A 22,723-nucleotide genomic window follows, 5' to 3' on the forward strand; every position below is an offset into this window, starting at 1 on the left:
GTAGCTCACGCCTATAATCCCAGCACTTTGGGAGGCCGAGGTAGGACGATCACTTGAGGCCAAGAGTTCAAGACCACCCTGGGCAACATAGCAAGACCCTGTCTCTACAAAAAATAGAAAATTTAGCCAGGCACTGTGTTGTGCACCTGTAGTCCCAGCTACTGGGGAGGCTGAGGCAGGAGAATTTCTTGAGCCCAGGAGTTTGAGGCTGCAGTGAGCTATGATGGTACCACTGCACTCCAGCCTGGGTGATGGAGTGAGACCCTGTCCAAACTTAACTTTTCTAGGGGATAGGTGCATTTTAAAGTCCAGGTCAGTCTTTGATGAGTGGAGTGAGCAGGAGGCATTCTGGAGTCATGGCCCATTTCTCCTTCCCTTGGAAGAAGTGCTACTCTAGGAGTCAAACTTGACCCCTGCTTCTTCCTTGTGTAACTGGGTCTGTTGAACACAGGCATTTTTTAGAAAGAAAAGTAGACCCAAGTTAAAGGTGCCTTTGTGTAGTAAGTATAGTATAAAAATCTTTAAATGCATGACAGTGAAAGAAAACAGCCTTATACTGACTCTGCTGTTTTTCAAGTTTTAATTTGTCTGTTATTTGGGGATTTCTCTTCAGAGCCAAGCAGTGGACCCAGAGCAGTTCTCGAGCCAGGACCCCAGCATCCTGCTGGAGCAGAAGGCCCCCGTTTTCCCACAGCAGTACGCGTCTCAGGCACAAATGGCCCAGGGCAGCTACACTCCCATGCAAGACCCAAACTTTCACACCATGGGACAGCGGCCCAGCTATGCCACACTCCGCATGCAGCCCAGACCCGGCCTCAGGCCCACGGGCCTAGTGCAGAACCAGCCGAATCAGCTGCGACTTCAACTTCAGCATCGCCTCCAAGCACAGCAGGTGTGTTCGTCAGTGGTGCCCAGAAGTGGGGGTGGCGGCCGGAGAACGAGGGGAAGGCGAATGGGAGATGGTGCGGCAGTCCGGACTGCAGGCAGAAAGTGGGTTGGGGAGGGCGTGATTTAAAGTAAAATGTATTCTGTTTTTAAAATGCATTGATTCCTATGTGTATGTATTTAGAATCGCCAGCCACTTATGAATCAAATCAGCAATGTTTCAAATGTGAACTTGACTCTGAGGCCCGGAGTACCGACACAGGTAAGGGAACAGACCAGCCATCCACTTTCATTGTCTCTATCTCATCTTTCTTATAATTTCTTCCTCTTTGATAGCCTAAGTAAAGTAACTTAGTTGGTCAGAAAATCTTGATCAACACACTGGATCTCTACTGTCACCCAGTTATCTATCTAGGATGTCACTTTTTTAATTCCCCTCCCAACACTATTATTTTCATTGCCAGGTACAGTCAATTCTTGTTATTCTGGGGAAATTACGTGACCCGAGGTTAGAGCAAACACTGAATTAGAGAATACTCAACTATCGTTCCCAGGAGGAATACAGGGTTAGGTTCCTGCAAGCCTCTGGTCACAACATTTTCATCAACCAGTCAATACATAACTTAGTTTTATGTGTTTCTGCTTAAAGACATCTTATTTAATATGTAAATATGTATTATTGATTCATTAACATTAAATTCAACAGCCAACAGCACCATAATTCAGACCGGAATGAAACTTTCTAACATACCTGTTTTCTCCTTAAGGCGCATCACAGCCTCTTGCACTTGGGAACTCCAGACAGCCCTTCAGCTGTGCTTGAGTGCCTTTTTTTTTTTTTTTTTTGACAGAGTCTCACTCTGTTGCCCAGGCTAGAGTGCCGTGGCATCAGCCTAGCTCACAGCAACCTCAAACTCCTGGGCTCAAGCAATCCTTCTGCCTCAGCCTCCCGAGTAGCTGGGACTACAGGCATGTGCCACCATGTCTGGCTAATTTATATATATATATATATATATTTTTTTTTTTTTTTAGCTGTCCAAATCATTTCTTTCTATTTTGAGTAGAGACGGGGTCTCGAACTGAACTCCTAAGCTCAAACGATCCACCCACCTCGGCCTCCCAGAGTGCTAGGATTACAGGCCTGAGCCACCGCGCCCAGCCGGATCGACTGTACTTAGGACCCATAAGCAACTTTGTACCTGTCACTGACAGCCAGCACCGGAGTCCCTTCCCTTCATCTGCCCTCTTCCCTCCTGTATGTTCCTGTTCCCCTCTTCCCCTGCTCTCCTCCCTTTTTTCCTGTCTGTGTTAGGCCTCTTCTGGAGTGTTCCGTATCACCTTTTGTCACAGTGACTTTTGTTTCTCTTTAGACTTGTTATATGTCCCTCAGATGAGGCTCTAAACTGCCATCCTCAAGTTTTATATCACAGAGCCTTCTTAGAGAAAGGACTGTGTTCTTTCATTGAACTTAACCCTGCTAAGTCATAGCAGGGTTTCAGAATAATCATCGTATCTTTAGAACTTAGACACTCACATTCTCATTCAGCTTCAACTCGAAGTTCCTTCCATGTAATTTCATTTTCCAAATAATTTTACACAAGACAGCACCATGGTTTTCCTATCTGTAATACTCACTTTGGTTTTTAATCTGTGTCTGCCCCCAATGTTCTCCTCCATGTATTGCCCCCGATTTCAGGCACCTATTAATGCTCAGATGCTGGCCCAGAGGCAGAGGGAAATCCTGAACCAGCATCTCCGACAGAGACAAATGCATCAGCAGCAGCAGGTTCAGCAGCGAACTCTGATGATGCGAGGACAAGGGTTGAATATGACACCGAGCATGGTGGCTCCCAGTGGCATACCAGCAACCATGAACAACCCCCGGATTCCCCAGGCAAACGCACAGCAGTTTCCATTTCCTCCAAACTACGGTACTGGACTTACATGCCCACCACCTTTCACCAGTCCTTTGTCCCCGATGTCCCCCAGTCCTGGGTCACAGCTGCTCTCTCACAGCGCTTTGCATGGCTCCCAGATGAACCTGGCTAACCAGGGAGTGATAGGAGATCTGGGAGGACAGTTGGGGCCTGTCAGGAGTGCCCAGGTCCAGCACGGTACCTTCCAGGCTCTCGGCCCAGGTACCACTTTTCTCTGAGGGCAGGTCTTCCTTTACGAATGACCGAAGTAAGTGTGTGTGGGGCGAATGCATCTATCCTGTGTGTGGGTGTGTATGAACAGGTCTGTTTGTGTCGCTGTCTGTGAACACGGGTGCATATGTGTATATTTATATTTGAAAGCCTCTGAGTCCGACTCAAACAAATCCGTAGATACAAAATGTTGAAAGACATATAAATTTAAATATTACGGCATTCTACAACTTTTGAAAAATAAAGACTTTCAAGATTATACCAAATCTTTAATGAATAAATAATACTTGAAAAGTATAATATAGAAACCACAATAGGAGACTCCTTAGTTTTCTTCATATCGATTTGTTGTTTAATGTCAGTCTTAAGAGATGAGATAGCACGTGTGTAATGTCATAAACATTAATATTTGTTTGCATGTCATGGTCAATTAATAATTGAATACTATTGATAAAAGTGTTTACATTAACAGTAGTATTCGAAATGACTTTCCCCACCCTTTGCCAGAGTTATCTATAAATAACTACTAAGTCATTGTGTTGTCTAAATCCAAGTCTCCTATTTCTTTAAAAAAAAAACCAGAAAGATAATGTATAGCTTTTTTCTTAATTTTCTTTTGTAATTTAAGTATTAATTAAATACGCATATTTTACAAGTCTTCCAGGCAAAAATGGGCTAACTTAATGTCATCCCTGAAATATCCTAAGAAGTTGCCACCCTTATTTTCCCAGCTCCTTTGCTCTCGTTCCTTTTTTTGTTTGTTGTAAAGACAAAGTTTCACTCTGTCACCCAGGCTGAGTGCAATGGTGCAATCATAGCTCGAACTCCTAGCATCAGGGGGTTCTCCTGCCTCAGCCTCATGAGTAGCTAGGACTACAGGCGTGTGCCGCCACACCCGGCTATGTTTGTTTGCTTTGTTTTTTTAATTTTTTTGTAGAGACAGAGTCTTACTATGTTGCCCAGGCTGGTCTCATACTCCTAACCTCAAGCGATCCTCCCACCCCGGCCTCCCAAAATGCTGGGATTACAGGTGTGAGCCACTGTGCCCACCCTGTCTCCTTTTTGATGATTTAGAAAAATCTACCTCAAAACTGAACAAGAAGCACATACTGAATTTTTTTTCTTGTTCTTGCTAATCTTGGATAGTGCTAAAGTACCACAAAGCTCTTTACAGAAATACAAAACAAGCTAACCATGAATACAGTTACTTATTTTTAATAATATGTCCATCTCATCATGGAATGACTTAATTCAATGAAAAATTATTCAAATGTGTTGACTTTTGATGTGTAGCAGAACTTTAATCCAATTTAAACAATCTAATTATAGTGATATATAAAAATTTAAAGACTTTGTGTATTTCAGGTCACAGAGAAATATGTATATTTTACCCAGTCTTGATTTGTAAGTGGATTTGAGGAAAGAATAGTGTTTTCTCTAACTCTAGCCATGATGGTTAATATGGTTCCTAGGTACACTCTAACTACTATAGAGAATCAAAATATGGAGATTTTTTTCTCCATGCATTTTATCTCAGCTTGGAATCTCTGAAATGTATGTAATTAATCAGCTCGTGATCATGTATTTGAAAGTAATTTTCTATACATACTTAATTTGTAATACTCTCTTCTCTCCCCTCAGTTGCTATGATAAAACTAACAATCCCTTTTGGATTTCTGTTTTGTTCTTTTAAGGAATAAGTCAGCAACCTGATCCAGGCTTTACTGGGGCTACGACTCCCCAGAGCCCTCTCATGTCGCCCCGAATGGCACACACCCAGAGTCCCATGATGCAGCAGTCTCAGGCCACCCCAGCCTACCAGGCGCCCTCGGACATGAACGGATGGGCGCAGGGGAACATGGGCGGAAACAGGTAGTGCCGTGGTTCTGGGTCTTCTGGGGATGAATGGTCACCAGGGAGACTTTCTACAGACTGCCTGTCCCTTTCCTTTATTTTTCTTTTAACTTCTTTGCTCAAGCAAGCAATATCAAATAAACTGCTAAGCCAGTTTACTTTTCCAGGGGCAGGCAGGAGTCACCAGAATTTACAAAAGCTTAGCAAAATACCTTTTCCTCTGAAGTAAAAAGAACATCTCTAAAAGGAACCACCCCCGAATTGATGATAGAAGCTGCTGTGGAAGGCAGTGGCCTAGAAGCCGCCCTTTATCAGGACATGTGATAAAAACAAGCGAAAAGCTCCTCTGAGGCGGACATGAAAGCGGGGGATATACTTGGAGCGTCTTGGTGATATTCCGAAAAGGAGAAGAGCTCGGTCGCCGCTGCAGCTTCCTTGGACACAGCTTCCCCTGCCGTCTCAGGCCTCAGGGACCACCCCCCCCCCCCCCCCGCCTGCTGGCCACCCCGCCGCAGGTTCAGATTTATTCTCTCTAAAGTAAATGCCTGAGAAACAAGTGCGCTACACTGCCCGCCTCTACTTGCCATCAGGCTCTAATGTCTTATGTCATCTCTGTTGTGTTCTAGCATGTTTTCACAACAGTCCCCACCACACTTCGGGCAGCAAGCAAACACCAGCATGTACAGTAACAATATGAACATCAATGTATCCATGGCGACCAACACCGGTGGCATGAGTAACATGAACCAGATGACAGGACAGATCAGCATGACCTCAGTGACCTCCGTGCCTACGTCGGGGCTGTCCTCCATGGGTCCCGAGCAGGTGAGCACCTGAGGCTTCTGATCGTAGCTCTTTGTGTATTTCTGCATTAAACGTATCTTTCCATGTACCTAACGTCTGCTGTCGACACCCACATTTATTTTGAAAAGTGTTTTTTCACCTTATTTTCACCTGTGTGAGTGAGATTAGCAAAAATACTTGTTAATGCCAAAATAAACACAAAAAGATTTCTGACTGCTCAAGGATCTTTTAAAATCGTTCTTAACTATCTCATCATTTACTTTTTTTTCTTATTTGAGAATTTAGCAGTATCTAAAATGAATCACTAAAAATTATGGAGTGGTGAATGTGCTTTTTAAATACTTTTTTTTTTTTTTTTTTCTTTTTTGAGACAGAGTCTCGCTCTGTTGCCTGGGCTAGAGTGAGTGCCGTGGCGTCTGCCTAGCTCACAGCAACCTCCAACTCCTGGGCTTAAGCGATCCTACTGCCTCAGCCTCTTGAGGAGCTGGGACTACAGGCATGCGCCACCATGCCCAGCTAACTTTTTTCCTATATATATTTTTAGCTGTCCAGATCATTTCTTTCTATTTTTAATAGAGACGGGGTCTCGCTCTTGCTCAGGCTGGTCTCGAACTCCTGAGCTCAAACGATCCGCCCACCTCGGCCTCTCAGAGTGCTAGGATTACAGGCGTGAGCCACTGCACCCGGCCTAAATAGCTTTATTTTTAGTTTTATACTTTAAGAACTGATTTCTTTTTTTTTTTTGAGACAGAGTCTTGCTTTGTTGCCTGGGCTAGAGTGAGTGCCGTGGCGTCAGCTTAGCTCACAGCAACCTCAAACTCCTGGGCTTAAGCGATCCTACCGCCTCAGCCTCCCGAGTAGCTGGGACTACAGGCATGTGCCACCATGCCTGGCTAATTTTTTTCTATATATATTTTAGTTGGCCATATAATTTCTTTCTATTTTTAGTAGAGACGGGATCTCGCTCTTGCTCAGGCTGGTCTCGGACTCCTGACCTCGAGCGATCCACCCGCCTCGGCCTCTCAGAGTGCTAGGATTACAGGCGTGAGCCACCGCGCCCAGCCTAAATAGCTTTATTTTAGTTTTATACTTTAAGAACTGATTTTTTTATAAATGTAAAACCAGATGAAAAGCAAGAGCCAGACTACCTGCCGTCCAGTTAGCTTGAAAGGACACATCACTTATGCAGGGAGACTAGCACAGATAACCCAAAAACTATTCTTTTAATCTTTGGAACATGCATGTCATGGTTTTTTTGTCAATTTTTTTTTTTAATAATTCTGTTTTGTGTTGAATAACACTGAAATGATTTTACTGTCCCTACGTACACACCAGATTCACTAGGTGCCAAAGATACTCAAAGCATTTGAGATGGTGGGTAAGCCAGGCTGGGGTTCAAAAATCTGTAGCTGACCCTGGAGTAAAGACACAGGCTCATAATTTTACTATGGTATTTACAGATCTTATTTTTAAAGGGCCCAAGATGCTGATCATTCTACTACTGATCCTCCATAGTTCACACAAAGTAAAAATGTGGCAAGGACCCTGAACCTTATTTCATATACAGAAAAACTGCAGCCCAGAACATTTAAATGACTTAAGCACAAATCATTGACAGCACTGAATTTCCATTAGAGCAAGATTGTAAGAATGGTGACAGATTGAAAAGTTTGATTAGGTCTATTTAATTCTGATGTTAGTAGACTCACAATCTTTATGAAAATTTACTGAATGTTACAATGCTTTAGTGTTTTATTCTATAAAATGATGATTAATAAAAATATAAGGTGGTACATGAAAAAAATTTAAAGCAAGCTCTTTGAATTATGAAAAGGCTATGTGCTTATAGCAATAACTTGTACGTCTGTTGTTGAATTTATGGTGGTTAAATGCCTATTTGGGTAAATTAAAAAGATATAAATTAAAGAAATATAGACTTGTGTCTTTTCAGTGGAGAAAATACAGGGTTAATGTTGAATTTCCTACAAAAATGGTCAGTCGTGACCCTTTATTTGCTTGCTAAGGAAAGCATACAGAGGAAGAGCCACGGGGATAGTCTCACATGGGCCTGGTCCAACCTGCCCAGAAATAAACTGATGCATTTTAAATAATCCAGATAGTTTTGAAACTTTTACATGGACTTTAAACCTTTTGAATATCAGAGTTAATTGGAAGCCCAAAAACACAACTGCAGTGTGTCTTCTGACAAAATCATTCCTCTATTAGCATTTGTACATTTACTTTGTAATTTATAAAATAAATGTACAAATGCAAATGAATGGTATGCTTTATCAGAGCAAATTCACAAAATCCAGCACTGGTTTTGGGTATTCACACTTGTTCTTAATTAATTAATACCTTTTAATTAATTAATACCTTGCCTAAGTAGCAAAGATGTCAGGAGCCTCTCAGGTGACTCCAAAGTCTCAAATGTGAGTCATTGGTCTAATTTGAACCAGCCAAAAAAGTCAACAGGTTATGGCATGAAGATGTCTCTAGTATTGTTGTCTCTGTTGAATTTGATTTCTGTACAGAATACAAATAAAGGGTTTTTTTGTTTTGTTTTGTTTTTCTGTTTTTTGAGACAGAGTCTCACTCTGTTGCCCGGGCTAGAGTGCCGTGGTGTCAGCCTAGCTCACAGCAACCTCAAACTCCTGGGCTCAAGCAATCCTTCTGCCTCAGCCTCTCAAGTAGCTGGGACTACAGGCATGCGCCACCATGCCCGTCTAATTTTTTCTGTATATATTTTTAGTTGGCCCGCTAATTTCTTTCTATTTTTAGTAGAGACGGAGTCTCACTCTTGCTCAGGCTGGACTCCTGATCTTGAGTGATCCACCCGCCTCAGCTTCCCAGAGTGCTAGGATTACAGGCGTGAGCCACTATGCCTGGCCTAAAGTTTAATTTTGAAGGCAGCTGGTAAAAGTATCTATTTTCATGTTCCTCTATGTTTCCCCCAAAATATATACATGGGAGAATTAGTTCAGGGATGAAGCCATTGTTATATAGTCCCTTTTCCCTATTATTAGATTCCTAAAAACAAAGGAGAGGAAGGGTGACGGTTGGTTGTTTCCCAGAACACTTTTGTGTGTCCTGCTGAACGGCCTGTCTTGTCGCCTCAGGTTAATGATCCTGCTCTGCGGGGAGGCAACCTTTTCCCAAACCAGCTGCCTGGAATGGATATGATTAAGCAGGAGGGAGACACATCACGGGTAAGAAACAGAGAAATGTGTGAATGTGGTAGAAAAGTGAACATGAATATTTTATAGATCAAAATTGGCATAGATATATTAGCAACCAGTAGATTAAAGATAGTTGTAAAATATCTTCTGATTTCATTTGGCATACCGTGCTTTTGTGTGAATAATTATTGCTTTAAGTTCATTTTAATCGAGCCACTGTTAACATGTAAATTAAGAACACTAATTTTACCCTGGGATGATATTATTGCAGAGCAAAAATAAAGTAGCAAAGAATTAGTCAAGTTAAGGCAAACTTCTATGTTTTTCTTTTTCTGAATCATAATGTTAGATTTTTAGGAGGAGGAAGAGAAATTAATAATTGTTCTCCTTTCTTAAGTCTTTTTCTGCATTTCATTGTGTTTAGGCAGTAATCTTATGTATTATTTGTATTATTTGCTCATTGTACCTTAAACACCTGTTCTAAGGAGAGTGATAGTACCGTGTTTAGCCAAGTCTTAAAACCAAATAATTAGTACTTAGAACCCAACTGAAACGTGTGCCTAGCAGCAGATCCCTCACAGGGAGAGCTCTGTGAGCAGTTTGGCACATTGGTAAATGGGCCTGCATGGCCCTCTGAAGCTCAGGGTATGACCTTAGCTGTAGATAGTGCTCTTTTAAAAAGTTCTCTCCCAATAGGAAAAATGTAGGGTTGATGTTGAATCTCCCACAAAAAAAGGCGGTCTTGGATGGTTTTGTTAATGTTGACATTCAAGTTTAGAAGTTAATGGCATGAATTTGATCCAGATTTTAATAACATATTGTGTTAGTATTCTCCATGTGGCTTCTTGTGTTTTTAAGAAGCGCAGTCACGGATGGCAGAGATGCTGGCTGTGGGTGGCAGTCCCGTAGATGTTGTCCATACAAGCCCAGATGGTACACTGCTCAGATGCACAAATGCACGAAAACTCACTCACATGGTTTACATATTCATATATTTCATATTGACCATGTGTCTAGACTTGAAATGTGCCCTTGATCGAGGTTTAACTCCCCCGCTGGGGCTGGTGTCTTCCCAGATGCCAGTCCCGTTGTCCCCCTACTGAGCCTGCTGCACGGGAAGCGAGTGCTCACGTAGCTCAGTGATGGCTCACATGCAGAAGCAGAGGCTTGAAGCGTGGGGTGCACTTCCCAGAGGAGCAGTGACAGTGACATTAGTGATAATCAGGCTCCCACAGATTTCAGCCATTTTAACCCAAAAGCGCCAGGGAGCTTAACCTCTGAGCACATCATATCGCTATGGGAAAAACATGCATGTGGGAGGCCAGGCTCACATTTCCCTCCCTGAATCCCCACAGTGAGATTAGGCCTCCAGCCCTCCCTCCCTCCCTCACTCCTCAGCGTGTGACCGGGTGCCAGCCTCGGCCGGGGCTCCAGTGGAGCAGGTGCCCTGAGAAATCCACTCCATAGGTTAAGGCCCTCAGAAGCTCTGCATGGGCCCGGTCTCCCACTCCTTTCTCCCGAGAGCCCCAGGATTTGACCTGCCTTGTGTCCTTTCTCTGCTGCCATAATACCTCCAAGAAGAGAAAACCTGCTTACTGTAAAGCAGAATACTCAGATGGGCCCATGTTCTGCCTTTAAAAAAAAATTACAGAAACAACCAACATCTATTAAGCATTTACTGCAAGTCTGGCTTTCCACTAAGAGCTTTATTTAGATTTCCTCATTTAAGTGACAACAACCATCTGGTAGAGCCACTGCTGGGTTTTTTTTGTTTGTTTTTGTTTTTAAGAGACAGGGTCTTACTTTGTTGCCCAGGCTGGACTTGAACCCCTGACCTCAAGCCATCCTCCCAGCTCAGCCTGTAGCTGGGACTACAGGTGCAGGCCGCTGCCCCTGGCACACCAGTTTTGAGAGTTTAATGATGACCCCAGGCTGGCTGACCCCCGAATGTGCATTCTTAACCCTCGTACTCTACTGCTCACTCTTCCAAAGGGAACACCAAGCTCTTGTGAGATTTTTCTCACAAGTGAAAAATGTTCCAATGCATGGAGCACTGGAAAAAACCAAAAAGGAATAAATTGTTTTCTTTGGTGCCATTCCCTTCTCGTTTTACTTAGATCCTGAGGGGAAGAGAAGGATACTCACAGGTACTGTGGGACAGACAGTAAAGATTCAGCTACGTGTTTAGAAGAGTCGTCAGCCTCAGGCATTGGGCCACTTCATCTCAGGAGGGAGGAACCTCCAGAGCGAGGAAGGGGAAGTACCCTTTGGCCTCCGGTGTACCAAGGACTGTCCTGGGCCCTTCATAGATATTTAAGGCTCCCAACATTTTCAGATGAGGAAACCGAATTTACCCAAGGTCACACAGCTAGCATGTGGTGCACCTAGGGTTGAAGACTTAGGGAACTGGCGAACAAACCCAGTTCAACTAAGGGAGAAGGTGGCTGGCCAGGGAGGGGTGACTGCTGGCGGCAGTCATAGGAGGGCAGGGGGACCACCTCGAGCAGCACCACTCCACAGCGCAGCGGTGCTGGGCACCGTGGCAGGCCAGCGGGACCAGGGTGTTCACCTTCACGCACATCCACATGCCTGACAGTGCCTACTAAACCCAAAAATGGAAAGACGCACGTTAAGATCTCAAGCAGCAACTTTCAATAAATATAGGATGTTCCCGCTGTCCATCGAAAGTGCTTTGGGGATCCCGGTGAGAATCCCCTGTCTTTGCCTAGCCGGGCCACTTCCACCTCTCCTGCTTTCCCTGGCTCCGCCTGTCCCCCTCTTGAGTCTGGCTCATCCATCTGCACTTTGTTCCTGCTGGTCGTTAAGGCCTGAGAGCAGTCTGTCCTAGGCACTCCAGTGTTCTGCAGAGAATAGGTACGATGTAGCCCTTCTGTTTCCTCAGTAATAACTGGAAGGCACTTTGCGTTTGTCACCATACTGCTTATGTGTGCCCAGATAGGGGTCCCGTTGCCTTCATCCTCCGTAATTCTGCAATATGCTCTGGGGCTGTTCTGAATCACGGAACTTGAAAAGAATTTTTATTGGCAATCTGGTTCTATTTGTTGAGCTAGAAAGCACTGTCGTACACTGTTGACTGCATTCCATTGATCTTGAAGTGGAGATTATAATTGTACCTGGCTTTAAGCAGAGCTAGTATATACAACTGTAAATTCACCAAAAAAACTGTTTAGAGAAGGGCAGTTCGTTTACTTAACCCAAAGATTCCTTTTATATTTTTTATATATTTTTATTTTCTTTACATGTTTTTATAAGGACTTATCATAGTACTCCTTTATATTTTACATAGATTTAAATAGATTTAAACTGAGTTTACTGCTCAGCAGCATAACTCTTGTATCCAGTAAAAGAGTATAATTGTAATTACTTGTATTTACTAGTGTTAGGAAATTGATCACTAACTGGGATTGGCTTTTGGTTGATGATGACGGTGACAGCAGCGATGACATTTACTGGGCATTTAAATTCTCCCAGGAACTGCTTAAACACTTTATGTACATCATGTTGTTTAATCCTCACAGTAGCCCTAAGAAGTATCCAGTACAGAAAGGTTAAAGAACCCCCGACCCCAAGTGATGCAGCTAAGATGCCACCGCGAGCAGTCACTCCAGGGGTGCGCCGTGCTCGGCGGTCTCACTCACCGGATGATTCCGGCCAGCGGCTGCTCGTTGATGTTAGTCCGTGTTAGGGTTCTGCCTTAAAGTTTTTAAGCCCATAAATTGAATGGGGTATAAATACTTCTCAATAGAATTTATTTTTCTAAACTAACTGGAAAATTAAGAGTTTTTTTTCATATTTTAATCAGCACTTGTTTTCATACAAAATTATATAAGTGACACAAGTTAGGAATAAACATATTCAGCTTTATATCAAAGTACATTAAATGTTCTTCTCTGAGAAGAAGTGTACTCACAGGTATTCTCCTAAGCTATTATTATTTACTTATTTAATTATTTTTTGGGACCAAGTTTTACTCTGTTACCCAAGCTAGAATGCAGTGGCATCATCAAAGCTCACTGCAATCTCAAACTCCTGGGCTCACATGATCCTCCCACCCCAGCGTCCCAGAGTGCTGGGGTTACAGGCGTGAGCCACCGTGCCGGACCTAAACTAATTTTTTAAGCTTAGAGAGCTATGTACCTGACCCGAGGCGGGGGGTGGGGGGGGGGCACTAAGGTAATTCCACCTTTGACCACAGAACTTGTGGTCTGGCAACAGTTTCCTTAGAACTCTCTTTTTGGGTGCTATGGTGAAATAGATTATTTCGGGCTGGCTTCCTCTCTCATCTTCCTTAAATGGCCCTGATGTGTTAGAATTCTGTGTCTGAATATCTAAATCCCTGAAGCAATTGCTGTATGTTCCCACGGCACCCACAGAACTCAGATCGCATTGCCATTTGCCTGCTTTGCCTATTGAGCAATTTTTGTGATAGCATTGATGAAGAATGTCTTGGAGTTCTATTCCGAGCACCTGGCACATTATAGATGCACAATTATTATTTGCTAAATGAATGAAAACTTTTGGGGGGAAGGTAGTTAATAGCCAAAGAAAATCGTTAACATATATGTGCATCAACCAAGGAAACACTTGCTCACTGTAGCCTTTGGTACTCAGTCATCTAAGTCATCAGCACATAGAGCCAAAAACTAGCAAAAACACCCCTAGAGTCAAAACCTAGGTTTATTTAGCTTGCTGAAGCCAGGGAGAACACACTCGTAGAACCTTGGATTATCTCATAGGGAAAAATCAAGAGGGACATTTTTAGACTGGTCCAAAGGTCAAGAGTTCTCTCAGTTGGTTGTTCACAGTCAGTTGCAGATTGAACTCCTTGTTCTACTCTTTCCCCCCTTCCCACAACCGCACTTGACCAGTCTTTAAAAGAAGAAGAGAAAGAGGGACATTTTATAGAAGGTGAGTTTTTACTGGATGAATCTGAGGAAGGATCAGGAAGTAATGGCCCCTTCTGGATTGAATGCTGCCAGAAAGCACCTGGGTGAATTGCTGGGTGTTTCAGCAACTGGGTGTCTCAGTAATTTCTGTTGAGAAGATGGGAGAGATGAAGTAGAGCTAGGATGTCATTGATAAGAGAGCAGCAGTCATTCAGGAGAGGCTAACAATCCATTTGCAGCATATAGCCTGTAAGAAATAGCATGTAGACTGTTGGCATCATTCTCGTCCCTTTGGAAACATTGTGTTGGGTTAGGAACCGCACGATCTCCTTGTCCACATGCAGATCAAATGTACTCATCCAGATGTGGCACTTGTGGTTTGCATTATTTAAAACAAGTATTTTGATGTTTTTGTGATGAGCTTTGTGATGGTTCCATCAAAAACTCGGGTATCTCACAACTTTTTATCTGTTTTCCTGCAGAAATACTGCTGACACTGAAGGTAGCTGGTTGCTTCTTTCTTCAGCTGACCGGGCTCACTTACTTAAGACACTTCCCAATCTGGAGAGCTGTGTCTATTTGTTCTGACCCAACTGACCTGCCAGCAGGTTCTGCCAGAGCCAGATCAGCAGACAGGCCTAGGCCTGGCTCCCAGGATGGAGTCTACTCGGCGTTTGCAGGAGGAGCCGCCTCTTCTCTTGACAGTCTGAAGCTCACACCCAGACAGTCGCTCAGTCTGTTCACTGCATTCACCTTAGTGCAACTTAGATCTCTCCTGCAAAGTAAATGTTGACAGGCAAATTTCATACCCATGTCAGATTGAATGTATTTAAATGTATGTATTTAAGGAGAACCATGCTCTTGTTCTGTTCCTGTTTGGTTCCAGACACTGGTTTCTTGCTTTGTTTTCCCTGGCTAATCAGTCTAGTACAAAAGACTAAGATTTCATCCGGGGGAAAAAAAGAATTAAAAAAAAAAAAGTAAACTAAAGGTATTTTAAGCTAAAACCTGCATTTGGGACGGAAGCAGGGCAGACACCATGGACAGCGCTGTATGTACAGACACACCCAATGAGTGAAGACCAATAAAGTCAAAGTTGTATCTTTGTAGAAAGCTCTAAAGACCATGTTGAAAAGCATTTCCAGTTATTGAACAGATGAAAAGGAGCCTGTGAGAGGGCTGTTAATATTAACAAGTCTTTTTCTTTTTTCTCCTTTTGTTAAAACCAAACTAGTTCACCTAAATCGTAAGTCGAGAAGAAATATTTTTCATTTCTAAATTAAATTCCCTTTAGATTGATCAGACAGCTTGAATTAGCATCTCTTCTCCCCTCTGTGATCCTGACTCCTCCCTTCCCCTCTCTGCCTTCCCCCAGTCTTCCCTCCTCTCATTCATTTTTAAAAAAATAACTATAAGCTACAGAAACCAGGTAAGCCCTTTATTTCCTTAAATGTTTTGCCAGCCACTTACCAATTGCTAACTATTGAATTTCAGAAAAATGCATTTACTGGCAAGGAGAAGAGCCAAGTTAAGACTTGATACCCGTCAAGCTAAGGACACCTGCTTTGGAAGCATGTTTATTCTGTTCCCCAGCAACTCTAGCCTCCAAAAGGGGAGAAAATACTAGTGTGTTTAAATTGACAGCAGACATCACGACAGATTGAACCTCTGCCATGTGTTTTTTATTTTGTCTTTTAGCAGTGCTAACTAAGCCGAAGTTTTGTAAGGTACATAAAATCCAATTTATATGTAAACAAGCAATAATTTAAGTTGAGAACTTAAGTGTTTTAATTGTATAATTTTTGTGAGGTATACATATTGTGGAATTGACTCAAAAATGAGGTACTTCAGTATTAAATTAGATATCTTCATAGCAATGTCTCCTAAAGGTATTTTGTAAAGGATATCAATACCTTGATTAGACCTAATTTGTAGACTTAAGACTTTTTATTTTCTAAACCTTGTGATTCTGCTCATAAATCATTTATCTAATCTATAGGATATGCAGCCGCTGTAGGAACCAATTCTTGATTTTTATATGTTTATATTCTTTCTTAATGAACCTTAGAAAGACTACATGTTACTAAGCAGGCCACTTTTATGGTTATTTTTCTTGCCCACTCTGGTAGGGGAATAATCTTTTATTAATTGGTGTCAGTTTCAGACAACTGCAATACCAAGAAACTGATGACCTTTTTTGAGCTATTTCTCCTCAACCCCTGATACACATACCTTTCTTACCTAAATTTCAAAATGATATCTTTTTGATGTCTAAAAAGCAAAGCATTTTATAATAATATCTCATTAGCCAGGCTTTTTAGGAACAGAGAAGTTTTTCCTTGAAATTTGTTTGTTTATTTGTGGCAGGGTGAAAAATGTACAGACTACCCCTATTTATATCTCTCTCTATATGTACAGATTATGGAAATATGGAAAGAGATATAGCCCAAAGATAAATGGTAAGTAAGTCTGAAAGTGTTGCTCCATACTAAAGAAACTTTCTGGAAATTTGCATTTCGAGACTTTTTTCCACTTGAGAGGGATCTCAATACAGGGAGGTGGCCAAGGAACAGCACTTCTCAGTGGCCACCAGTTCACACATCCCCTCAAAAGGCTCTACTTTTCTCCACCAAACCACTGGGTTGCCCAACTGTGATGGAAGAAACGAGCAGATGTTGGCCCAGAACTCCAGGACCTCCTCCGTGGGACGAGGCTCACGTGGCACACAGTGTAATGTGACCAGTCTTAAATTAATTTTTAGAAATATGTGAACTAGAATGACTTTAACTTCACACAGCACAAAAGAGAAACGGAGTTTAAGCTGGATTTTTGTTTTGTTTTGAGTTTCAGGTCCCCCTTTACTATAACACTGTCCAAAACGATCTGTGTCTCCTTTGTCGTTCCTCCATCCGCCCACTGTGTCTACTATCAGTCCCATTCAGACAGCTCTCTGCAAACCTGTGCTACTGGTCATTTACAGTAGTTCATGATCATTACTGTTTTGAAGGAAAAGAGATTATAAATTCTCTATGGTCCAGATCAGGTAATGGGTTTTGTTTCACATCTAATTAGGAGAAGAACAGTAAGCGAGGGAATCTCCTCTGATCATATTGATCACTATAGAAGCAAAAGCCAAATCAGTTCCCTTCATCATCAGTATTTCTTATGCTGTACACAATAAATTTGTTAGACTGAGTACTTGGTTTTTGTTTAATAGAACAAATAATCAGTGTTTTACTTATATTACTAAATGTGAAAAACATAATGTGAAAAGTATACATACATTAACTTGGTTGCAAAACTCATTTAAGTGTTTATGTCATGTGGTAAGTTTAAAAAGTGAAGTGAGCTGTTTTACTACAGTGAATTCATTCGACGCAAAGATTAAACTGCCCCTCCTCCATGTGTATCTCTTACGGCCGGTAATAATTGAAAGCAATGTTTTTGCAGTTTATATAATGCAATTTTTAATCTGTGTTCAAAAATGGAGTTCATATGGGCTTAACACATGAAATGGGTGGCACATACCCACTTGCAGAACCCAAAGATACACAATCAATTTTGAAATGCAACTTAAGCCATTAATTGTTGGTGTGAATTTAAAATTTTCTAGTGTTTGTATGGTAGTATGCTGCCTAAGAGCAAAGTATTCTCTGCACAAAAGAAAATTACTGTAGTGGCTTCGATTTTAATTAGAATTTTCTCCCTGGTGTTTCTTTATAGACTAAAACAAAATCTTTTAAGTTTCTTACTACAGGTAAAAGCTATGTGCAAGAACCTCAAAATGCTAAAATCTAGCATAATGCCTTAGATCTGTTTTTAAGTCTTGTATATTCCTACATAGCTGTCCGATGTATTATATTTGTATAGTGAATTGTGTACAATTTTTGAATAAGTGCATCATCACTTAACCTTTATGTTGTTGAATAGTGATGATGATACATTTCTTCAAACATTTAACTGTCTTTTTTTTTCTTTGTCATTTGTGGGTTTTATTTGTACAGTTCCTCATGAAGTTGCATCTGAGATGTGTGTATATGAAAAGATTATACAAGGGTAAAATTAAGCAATATATTAACTATGGTTCTTCAGGAGAAAACTTACAGTGTTTCAGGTTGTGATTTATTTTCAAAATGGAGTTGACTCTGAACATCACTTTGTTCACCTGCATTGATGTTTGTATTTCTAGTGTGAGCAGTTTATGCAAAGGTAGATATATTCAGAGAAATTTTAAATACATTTATGCAAGTTAATATTGCTTTGCTGATGCTATTTGCTTATTTGATGTTAAATAATGCTATTGTAAATAAAGAATTCTGTTGTTATTGCATCATTTAATAAATTTTAATGCCTTCGGGTTTTACATGGCTTTAGAGATTTTAGTGTGTTTATGTTGTATCTTCTTTCATAATTGCATGTAAATTAAAAATACCTTATAATTTCTTACATTTATATGGTAGTTGACACTATTCACAGCATTTTAACATTTAATTCTTCCCATAATTATTCTTCCCATTTTATGTTTTTCAATTTGAAGCCAAGGAGGAGGTATGTCTTAAGATTATCTAACTGCATAGGCCCAAGTCTAGTTCCTCTGCGTCCTAAATGATGTTACTACTCTTTTCACTTACACTGTTCCACCTCCCATTCCCAAATGACCAAAAACATTTATGAGAATAATGTGGACTTCTGACTGCCTTATTAAGGTTATATATCACACATTAGAATAGTCATATTGGTTTAATAGATTGGTTTAGTAATTGTTGATAAACAATGCAAATACAGTACCTAAAACCTAGGTCATAAACTATATGAAATACTAGTAAATACATCTGGAATGTAGTTTTATAAGATACCGAAAACAAAACGAATGATTAGAAAAATGTATCAAGGTTGTTAATATATTAACAGAATAAAGGAAGAAAAAAAACCATGATTAATAAATGCCATTTGATAGATTTACATAAGAAAAATGTTAGCACTCATTCACAAGAAAACCTTTAGGAAAAGTAAATGCCCTAAACTTATTTAAGGTTATCTGATGGCAATCCCAATGAGACATCTTACTTAATAGTGAACTATTAAAAGTATTAATTAAAGTCAACAAAACAGGAATGCTAAGAAATAAAGAATTAATGACCAATGCTAAGAAATAAAGTATTAATGCAAGAATAGGAGAAAGAAAACATTTTCAGCCAATTTCACCATCTATGGGGAAAACGCAAATGAATCAATTGACCTGCTCTTGGAATGAATGGAAAAGCTCCATCGGATGGCTGGAATAGACAAAAATCAATACCATCTATCCCCACGTATAACCAATTTTTTAAGTGTGTGTTTTAAATATCCCCATTCACAACAAAATAACACTTATAAAATAGAATCATATCTAAAATGAAGTGTGAAAGACCTTTGTGAAGAAAACTATATAGTTTTAGTAAAAGACTTCATAAAACTGGAGACATACCATGAACTCAGAAAGAAATACACCCAGTATTATAAGACCATCCATTCCTCTCCCAAATTCATTATAATCTCAATCAAAATCCAAAAGTAAAATGCATTTGGAAGACAGATGAAAAACTTTGAAGAAAACCACGTGGATCTTTTCACAACAAAAAGCATACTGATTAGTAGTATAAAATACTTAAAACAGATGTGAGTATATACATCAGAAGAACAGGATAGAGCCCAGAGACAGTTGACTGTAAATGTAAATTTAACATATGATAGAGATTCCATTTCTAATCCATAGGAATCGCTGTTGTAAAAAAAATGGTGTTGAAACAGTTGGCCAAATTTGGGAGAAATACCAAGCTAACTCCCTATCTCACAATATTAACAAATGTCTAATGGATCAGGGGGCTAAATGTAATGAAATGTCAAATTACTAGAAGGATATATTTACATTATTAGAAAGGTGAAGACATTTTTTAAGTTATTAAGAAAAGGAAAAAAATATAAAAATTTTGATATTCTACCAAAAATGTTAAAAGAAATTGAAGACTGAGCAAACAAGATGTATAACAAAGTAATATTAAGAACACATAAATTTATAAAAACAAATGAGAAAAAAATCAGAACATGAGCAAAAGTATGAACAGGTAATGAAAGTAAAAAAAAGCTAATATTAATAGGTCTAAAACTCACTAGTAATCAATGAGATACAAAACAATGAAATATTATTTTTCATCCATTCATTTGGCAAAAAATTAGTAGTAGCCATACATACCTCCATGGACTTGTGGGAATATAAATCTTTTGACAGCTACAGAGTAAATGTGTAAGTTTGCTAAGATGGGTATTTCTTCTTTGAATTTTGTGTAAAACTCATTCCCGAAGCTATGTGGCTGGAGTTGTCTGCCCCGACTGTTGTGGGTTGTTTTTTTTTTTTACCCCCCCTTTCCTAGCTTGTGCTTACTTTGGGTTTATTTTGGTGTGGTATTTTCTTTCTAGCTTTTTGAGAATATATGAATAGTTCATTTTCAACCTTTAACTTTTTCTAATGCAGGTATTTCAAGCCTGTAAGTTTTCCTCTGTTGACCACTTTTAGCAGCATCCCATGCATTCTTTCTAGTTATCCTATCAATTAAAATCTCCAATTAGGGTTTGAGGTTTTTGTTTCTGAGTTCTGTCAATTTTTCCTTCTTATTCAGAAGCTGTTATAATTTTCCACTTCATCTCTGGTAATCCTTGTTTTCTTTTTCCAATATGATATGCAGATAGGTGCACTAAAGCTGGGTTAATTTTGTGTACTCTATTCATCCTTTAACTTTTATCCTTATAAACAGCATGTAAGTGGTTTCTTACTATAAATTTTTTAATCTGATTTCTTTCAGTTACTGAGAGTTGTTAAGTTCTCTTTCTCCTTTTACTCATATTATCTCTGTTTTTGTATTTTGAAACGTTGGTACTAGGCACATAGGCATACGTAATACTCTATGTTCTGATAAATTGCCCTATTAATCCTTTGGTCCGCTATCAGCAAGTGAGGGAGCACAACGGGAATCTGGGGGAGGAGTGTTCAGGTAGGACAAAAGCAATTGCAAGGGTCATGAGACACAAACCAGCTTGACAGCGAGGCCAGTGTGTGGCTGGAGAAGACATCTGAGGGCCAGTAGCAGGAGGTGAGGTAGCCAGGGGCCAGGTCATGTAAGGTCTTAAAGACCAACCAAGGCAAGGAGTTTGGGTTTTATTCTTAATGTAATGGGAAGGCATTGGAGGGAGAGTTTTTGGCAAGGGAGGAATATGATCTAATTTTTTTTTTTTTTTTTTTTTTTGAGACAAGAGTCTCACTCTTGCCCGGGCTAGAGGGCCGTGGCATCAGCTTGGCTCACAGCAACCTCAAACTCCTGGGCTCAAGCAATCCTCCTGCCTCAGCCTCCCGAGTAGCTGGGACTACAGGCATGCACCACCATGCCCGGCTAATTTATATATATATATACATATATATATATATATATATTTTTTAGTTGTTCAGCTAATTTCTTTCTCTTTTTAGTAGAGACGGGGTCTTGCTCTTGCTCAGGCTGGTTTTGAACTCCTGACCTCAAGCAATCCTCCCGCCTCGGCCTCCCAGAGTGCTAGGATTACAGGCGTGAGCCACCGCGCGTGGCCATAATTTTTGTTTTTAAAAGACTAGCTCTCCCTGACTTTAATACGAGGTTAAAAAAAAAAAAAACAGAGAGAGAGAGAAATTTAATTTTTAAAAAATAAAAGATTGGCCACTATGTGGAGAAAAGTCTGCAGGGAAACCAGTTAATAGGCTACTGAACAGATCAGTTGAAATAGAGGATTGAACCCATGACTTTACCTCAGCTCCCTCCCAAATCCCACTAATACAAAGGCCTTTTTATAAGGACATAAACCCACAAGGACAAGGATGTGGCCGTGAGAAGCCGAATCAAGAAGCTGGCAGATCAGCTCCTCTTGCTCCAAGCAAACAATTTCCTCAACCTGGGTGGAATATACCCCTAGAAATGTTTAGCAGAGGTGTCTCGGGGTGGTACCATGCTGAAAAGAGGATATTAGAATGTTGATCCCTCCTCACCAAATTAGCTTCCTGAATGCACACGCCAGCCTCGTTGCCTTAGTGTCTTCACAAAGGAATCTGAGCAGCCTCAGAGAAAAGACCCACAGATACTAACGTCTGTGGTTCCCTGATGGAAAAGCCGCCTGACAAGTGAAGCCCACTAGTGACAGTCCTGCCCACCACACTGAGCTTCCAAACATCTTTTTAGTGCCCCTCGCTGAAACATGAGCACATAGCTAAGGGCCACTGTACTTGCAAGGAAAGCGCCCAGGTGAAGGAGACTGTAGCAGCCGCGAAAATCCACCACCAGACCTCCTGTTGTGCAGGGGAGTGTGGCTGACCCAGGGACCCTTCCCACAGCCAGCTCCCAGCTAGTGACTGAGTGCAGCAGGGACAATTACGGCAAGCCCACTCAGAAGAGACAGGACTGGGCCGGGCCTGATGGCTCACGCCTGTAATCCTAGCACTCTGGGAGGCCGAGGTGGGAGGATTGGTTGAGCTCAGGAGTTCGAGACCAGCCTGAGCAAGAGCGAGACCCCGTCTCTACTAAAAATAGAAAGAAATTAGCTGGACAACTAAAAATATATATAGAAAAATTAGCCAGGCATAGTGGCGCATGCCTGTAGTCCCAGCTACTTGGGAGGCTGAGGCAGGAGGATCGCTTGAGCCCAGGAGTTTGAGGTTGCTGAAAGTGAGACTGACACCACAGCACTCTAGCCCAGGCGGCAAAGTAAGACTGTCTCAAAAACAAAAAAAAAGAGACAGGACTGCTCTAATGAGTGACTTTGCTTTGACTCAAGCACTCTGTGTCGGCCTTGCCAAACCTTCTCAGAATTATGCCGTAGAATAAGTCTTTTTCACCTAACCTTCCTTCCCAGTCTTTCAGCTCTTCTAGCCTCCCCGGGAGTCCTCCCT

The 22,723-nt window shown here is 41.0% G+C and overlaps 1 protein-coding gene across 5 annotated transcripts in view; it reads left to right on the forward strand.

The window, feature by feature from the left end:
- NCOA2 (nuclear receptor coactivator 2) overlaps positions 1-18,139 on the forward strand; it is a 265,072-nt gene extending 246,933 nt beyond the window's left edge. For all 5 annotated transcript variants that reach the window (XM_069465528.1, XM_069465526.1, XM_069465529.1 and 2 more), the window contains 7 exons: positions 614-892; positions 1,070-1,147; positions 2,582-2,816; positions 4,727-4,904; positions 5,513-5,711; positions 8,810-8,899; positions 14,259-18,139. In XM_069465528.1, the coding sequence (XP_069321629.1) occupies positions 614-892; positions 1,070-1,147; positions 2,582-2,816; positions 4,727-4,904; positions 5,513-5,711; positions 8,810-8,899; positions 14,259-14,270 (1,071 nt within the window). In that variant the 3' untranslated portion in view covers positions 14,271-18,139. The remainder of the gene's footprint in view (positions 1-613; positions 893-1,069; positions 1,148-2,581; positions 2,817-4,726; positions 4,905-5,512; positions 5,712-8,809; positions 8,900-14,258) is intronic.
- Positions 18,140-22,723: the final 4,584 nt, after the last annotated feature.

Source organism: Eulemur rufifrons, chromosome 3 (genome assembly GCF_041146395.1).
Source record: "Eulemur rufifrons isolate Redbay chromosome 3, OSU_ERuf_1, whole genome shotgun sequence".
Classification (NCBI taxonomy): domain Eukaryota; kingdom Metazoa; phylum Chordata; class Mammalia; order Primates; family Lemuridae; genus Eulemur; species Eulemur rufifrons.